Below are 5,753 nucleotides of genomic sequence, written 5' to 3' on the forward strand. Positions count from 1 at the left end.
TCATTGAACCGGTGCAGAGCATGTTGTAGGAGTGGAGTCCACTCTTGGGTTGCGATGGCCATAGCAAGGGCCCTTGTTCTTCTTCCTACCTCTTGTAGCACCCGTGCTGTGCTTTCGTTTCTTGTCTGGTCTCCCTATCTTCTTTTTTAGATCCGGAGGTAGTAAATCAGGCACACTTGGTATCTTAGCAGGCAATTTACTGTTCTCCACAGGTACTATAGCTCTTGCATAACTATCACGGAATGTCTGAGAATAGAAGAATTTATCACAGTAGGTATACACATTCAATCCATCAGCCAAAATGGAGCGCAGTGCGTGTGCACAAGGGAATCCTTCGATTCTCCACCAATTACAAGAGCAGTGACTTCTATTCAAGTCAACCAAGTGAGTATGAGTAGCACGCACCTCAAAAATACCCTCCCTTGAATTGAGAACCACCCAATTTCTCCCCACCTTGATCCTTTCAGCCAATAAAGTTTCCATAGATGGACATAAGATAGTAGTCCAGCTCCTACCTAACTCCCGCCGATCAGACATCATTTTCATAATTTTTCCACGGAACTTGTCCACCATTGCAGTGATAGGCAAGTGCCGTTCTAGTAGGATCCAAGAATTGAAGCTTTCCGCAATATTGGAACACATATCACCATATCTATTTCCTTGAAAATAAACATTACACCAATGCTCATAACCTATGGTGGACAAAAATGTTTTCACTTGACTGCCGCAAACATCTCGAAAATCAGCCATCACTTTCTCAAACTCATGGTGCATCCCAACATAGGCAAGGTCTGAAAAAAGATCAAGGGTATGCAAGCGGAAGCAATGGTTGTTGGGCATAGCTGAATTAAGATTATTTTTAAGGTGCCATAAACAATAACCATGATGAGAATCAGGAAAAACGCGAGGGACACCCACGAGTAGACCATGGTTTCTGTCAGATATAAAAGTTAGCCTACGATCTTTGGAGACCACCAACCTAAGTTGCTCCAAGAACCAATCCCAATTATCATCAGTTTTAGAAAGTACAACTGCCATAGCTACTGGAAAAATACCTATAACACAAATAAACATCAATTACTGATTTGGTTTTGCATACCATACTCATTATGAAAACTTAACTCACATATATAAAAATAAATTTTCATATGCTAAATTATTATGTAAATATTAAAATGCATAGGCTAAACATCTGATGTGAACGTAAATTTTCATAGTTTATGCTTGTTCAGTTTTACAAACTACTATGAACTACTATGTAAAAAGTCACAAACTCAAAAAGACATATCCTCATTTGCATTTTCGGCAGTAGCTGACAAAACACACCCCTTGTATTTTGTTTTCACGAAAGTTCCATCCAAACAAAGCATAGGACGACAGAAGTTAAAGCCGTGAATACAAGCACCAAATACAACAAATAATCTCTTGAACTTTCCTGTTGTTGATTCCTTTTCCAAAACAACATGACTCCCTGGATTGGTTTCTTTCAGCTTTCCAACATACCAATGTAACTGATGATAAGATAAAGCATAGTCCCCATGTATCTCCTTCAATGCAAGATCTATGCCGGTATGCGCAAAGTAATAATTCAAGTTCACACCATATACCCTTAGAAAATGGTCAATGATTTCACCTGGCTTAATCAAAGGCTTGTCTCTCACCATATCTAAAACAATACTCTTTACAAGTTTACTATTCACTGGGGGATTGTTAACGTCAGCGAATCCAGCTCCACATGTGTGTTTTGCTTCCATTGTCTTTATTTCAAAGAACTTCGACATCTTATACTTCTTGGATGCATGAACTCTCCATAGACACCCGGTTTCAGTCTTCAAATAACACTCAGCCGTGACTCTATCAGGATCATTCTTCTTAATAAGAACTTTGTAATTATTAACAAGACAATGACGTAAAAGCTCAACATGAAAATTGGCAGCACCACCAGGAAATTTCTGTCCCGTGCCAGTCAAAATAAGCAAAGAAGCGACATTAACATATTTTTCATCATATATAGCAGAAGACATAGAAGAACTAGAAGTACAAGAAGAAGTTTGAAGAGAGACTTTGGAACTAGAACCAGCGTCACACAAAACAAAAAATCCTCTTGACGATGCTGTTATAAAAAATGTATCAAGATTTTTAACCAAATTGAAGCAAACAAGGGATTGAAGCTCCGAGTCAGTATCTATCACAATACGCTTTGAATCCCTTACAAAAGACAGTTTTATAGACAATGGAGTAAGGTCTGGCCACTTTTCAGAAATCGTACGCTTCAAATCAGAAATCATGCCGTTAGTCTCGACACGGACACTCATAATTTGCGTCTCGTACATAATAGCAAAAAGAGCAATCCCATCCATGTCTGCATTTGCAAAAAACAACAAAATCAAATTGATGAACATATGTAAATGTATTTTTACATAGTCAATATCACCACCAAAACAGTATTTTCAGCAATTTAACTTTTAAATTTTCATGGCCAAATCGTGTTATCCAAGCAATTTAACTCAGAGATTCATCGCAAATAAGATGGAAAAGAGGTGAATCTCTTCAGCGTCTAACCTTCTTTCGTCAATTGAGAAACAAAGGGAGTCAAATCGTGCTATCTAAGCAGATGAATCGGTGTTTTTCTCAATTGAGAAACAAAAGAGGTCAAATCGTGTTTTCCAAGCAGATGAATAGGGAAAATCGATGTTCTTCTTGGTTGAAATTATGATGAATATGGAAAAATGGTCAAACGGGTAATAAAATAAAATACAAAATAGAAATTGGACTGGAATTTCGCTGTTATTGGAAAGCAAGGAGTTTATGTGATATGGGCCGATAAATAGGGAGGTTATGTGATATGGGTCGATATGAAGGGATTTACACTCATCCGGATTAAAAGCAAGGGGCTGAGCCCCATTTCTTGAATGAAGAACTCATTTGACTCAATTTAATTGGTTAATTATTTTAGTTTATTGAAATTCAGCTAGATTGTATTGAGATATACGAGTTTTATTTTGCTCTTTACTTATTGCTTAAGATTTTTTTTTTAAATGACTACAATGGTTTCATATTTACAATCATATAAAATTAATTTTAAAGTTTGGCTAAACAAATCAATGATAATTCATGTCATATTTAATATTTATTTTATTTTTTATTTGATATATATATTTTTTTATTACTACGCGCCTCACTTCAATCAGGCGCTCGCCACGCTTCGCGCCTTGCCCCTAAGGCACAAAGAGGGTGTTGTGCCTTAGGTGCGCTTTAACGCCTTGACTACACTGGTTCTACCGACTTACTGTTCTGAAATTCTCTTGTATCTGAACTTGTGAGCTTCCAACTCTTCCATCAATAACCAAAGTAACAAGTAGCAGTGTTCTTGAAGTTAAGATCACTTGCAAAACTAATGCAGGTTTGCAAAACCTGCAACAACAGGAAGGGGTAATCCATGAGATTCCTAAGCAAAGAAAGTTCCTTGTCCGACTTAATGATGAGAAGATCTTCAGACCAAGTTTAAGTGCATATATCAGCTTTCCATGTCGGATTTGGTTGTGTATTGGATTGTTGACCTGATCACACCTCCTTATTCAACAGTCATACTGCAAATCCCGGAAGGCTGAAATCAAAGAGTTATTCAATAAAGTTATATAAAGCTGGTTGAACTCACAACATATAATTCCACATTTCCACAAATAACTAAAAGTAAATAAAAAGAAAAAGTAAATTAGGACAGACATGTCTTCGAATATGTCTTGCACTATCCCCTAGATCTGAAACGACGACATATAACATAAAGACTTAACAAGGTACTCTCGATTACACACCACAATGCTATCTTTAAAGATTCTATTCTTTTCTCAATTTACCATCTTCCTAAATGTTTGAGACCTCTTGATCCGAAAACCATACACTAGATCAAAACATCAAAGATAACCTCCGATTCTCCGAAAACAACTAAAACACAAGGCTTTTTTACGTATCTTTCCAACCCCAGGTTGCATATGCAGGAAAAATAGGGATAATTAAGATAATGAATGGGAAGAATACACAAATTCAAAGTACTAATGTATAGCATGAAAGGATAGAATTGAATAAAGAAAGACATACCAAAATGGGACTAAATAAAGGGACTTACGTGCTTCCATACAAGACAATCGTTTGGAATTTTGGGATGTCCGCACCACTTTGGTTGTCCTCAAAATAAACAGGGACAAGCTGGTAAGCATTCATTTTAATGAGGGTGCTATTCTTGAAGTATGTCAAATCCTATATATTAACAAACACAACACAGGGAGAAGGAAAAAATTAAAGGAGACGCATACCTTCGAACATTCTGAAATTTGACATACTTTAATTGTATCGGCTTACCCTACATTTTAATGAAAATAACCATCATCTACAAAATTATTGCATAAAGGATCATAATTATAAGAATAAGTACTACTGAGAAACAAGCAGGTTTTCCAGCGAAGGTGTGCTTAAAGACAGTAAAACTCCTAATAACATATGCAAATATACCTAAATCCCATGTGCTCCTTGTTTACAGAAAGTTTCAGTCAACAACTGCGCAAACACAATCAATTAGGATAGATACTAGATGCAAACTTTTCATTATGGACAATTCCAATCTTGGTACAGATGAACCCCCAGGTACTAAAAGATACTTTACCATTCTGGACATCTCAAATTAAAGTGGTGTCACCTTGCTAACGTAATAAATATAGGGGAAAGAGACTATTTTATGCTTTCTGTTCTTCATTTCCATTTTTCTTCCTCTTTTTCTCACCAAAAATCTAAGATGAAGATCTAAGATCTAGAGTACGATGTTGTTGTGATAGAAGGGGTAAATAGGCATCTGCATGAAAATTAAAACATCTCAACGAGGTTGGCACCCCTTAAGCAATCTCAATGAGATTTGGTCGAAGGGTTTGAAAATCTTATCAAGATAAATGTGCATGGTCATACTTCCATACCATCCAATACTGCCCAGAATTCTATCAACAACATTATGGAAGATTCTATAATATTTTGAACTATACAAAGAATACAAGTATTCAGCAAGGAACGGTGAGGAGCTACCAATAAAAAGTAAGGTTTTCATGGAATCCAACCCAAAGTCCCAAACAATTCCATCGTTCTCGGTGGTAGTTTCAGCTACATTTATAAAAAACTATCTCAGCATTCACTCAAATATCCTTGAAAACATTTTATAGTCCTCAAATTACAAACAACAAGAGTGTTTACTCTTCAATCTCCCAATACAAAGCACTATCTTATATATAAAGCGAATACCGGATTTTTTTTTATGGGTAAATCTAGGTGCGCAGGAGAGAGAAAGTGAGGATGAATCTGGGCCACTCACACACAGAGGTGAGGGTGTATTTCAACAAAGTAGTCCTGATCCAAAGGCACATACATCGCCCACCATATATCTCGCGCACTAAAGACATGCTATTTTTTTTATTAGTTCCCGTATTCTAGGTTTTATACCAAAGTTTTCCATTGCCTCTGGTACCGGAAAGTTGGACAACCACTTTCTTTTTTCTCTTAGCGGAAAGGGTAAAACGGTAATTTAAAGCATTTCCATAACTATAAAACTCAACGTATTCGAGACACCTTTCGCGGTTTCCCAATTAAAAAAAAAAACCCCCGTTTGTTCGTCTTCTGCCCTCTAATTTTCCAGATTTCTTAATTGTCGTCTAATCCCTTACTATTTCTCTGATTTCTTAATCTCTCTCTGTGTAACCCTCTATTCCCAATCT

General features: G+C 36.6%; 2 protein-coding genes across 5 annotated transcripts; both read right to left on the reverse strand.

Moving 5' to 3' along the window:
• On the reverse strand, positions 1–1,038 carry LOC147524819 (uncharacterized). The gene has a single exon (XM_086576632.1). It carries the CDS (start codon positions 1,036–1,038, stop codon positions 1–3), a length of 1,038 nt encoding a protein of 345 aa, XP_086432758.1.
• Positions 1,039–1,229: 191 nt separating this feature from the next.
• Positions 1,230–5,327, reverse strand: LOC147524820 (uncharacterized). 4 transcript variants are annotated; one of them, XM_086563806.1, is made up of 7 exons: positions 5,071–5,327; positions 4,510–4,554; positions 4,314–4,360; positions 4,127–4,206; positions 3,500–3,607; positions 3,291–3,414; positions 1,230–2,362 (listed from the first exon to the last, which is right to left on the reverse strand). In XM_086563806.1, exon 7 carries the CDS (start codon positions 2,358–2,360, stop codon positions 1,275–1,277), a length of 1,086 nt encoding a protein of 361 aa, XP_086419932.1. In that variant the 5' UTR covers positions 2,361–2,362; positions 3,291–3,414; positions 3,500–3,607; positions 4,127–4,206; positions 4,314–4,360; positions 4,510–4,554; positions 5,071–5,327; the 3' UTR covers positions 1,230–1,274. The 4 variants fall into 4 exon arrangements, with proteins under 4 accessions (XP_086419932.1, XP_086419941.1, XP_086419926.1 ...); XM_086563815.1 differs by having other exon boundaries at positions 3,291–3,607; positions 4,127–4,174; XM_086563800.1 differs by having other exon boundaries at positions 3,291–3,607.
• Positions 5,328–5,753: the final 426 nt, after the last annotated feature.

Source organism: Coptis chinensis, chromosome 1, assembly GCF_015680905.1.
Source record: "Coptis chinensis isolate HL-2020 chromosome 1, ASM1568090v1, whole genome shotgun sequence".
NCBI classification, from domain to species: domain Eukaryota; kingdom Viridiplantae; phylum Streptophyta; class Magnoliopsida; order Ranunculales; family Ranunculaceae; genus Coptis; species Coptis chinensis.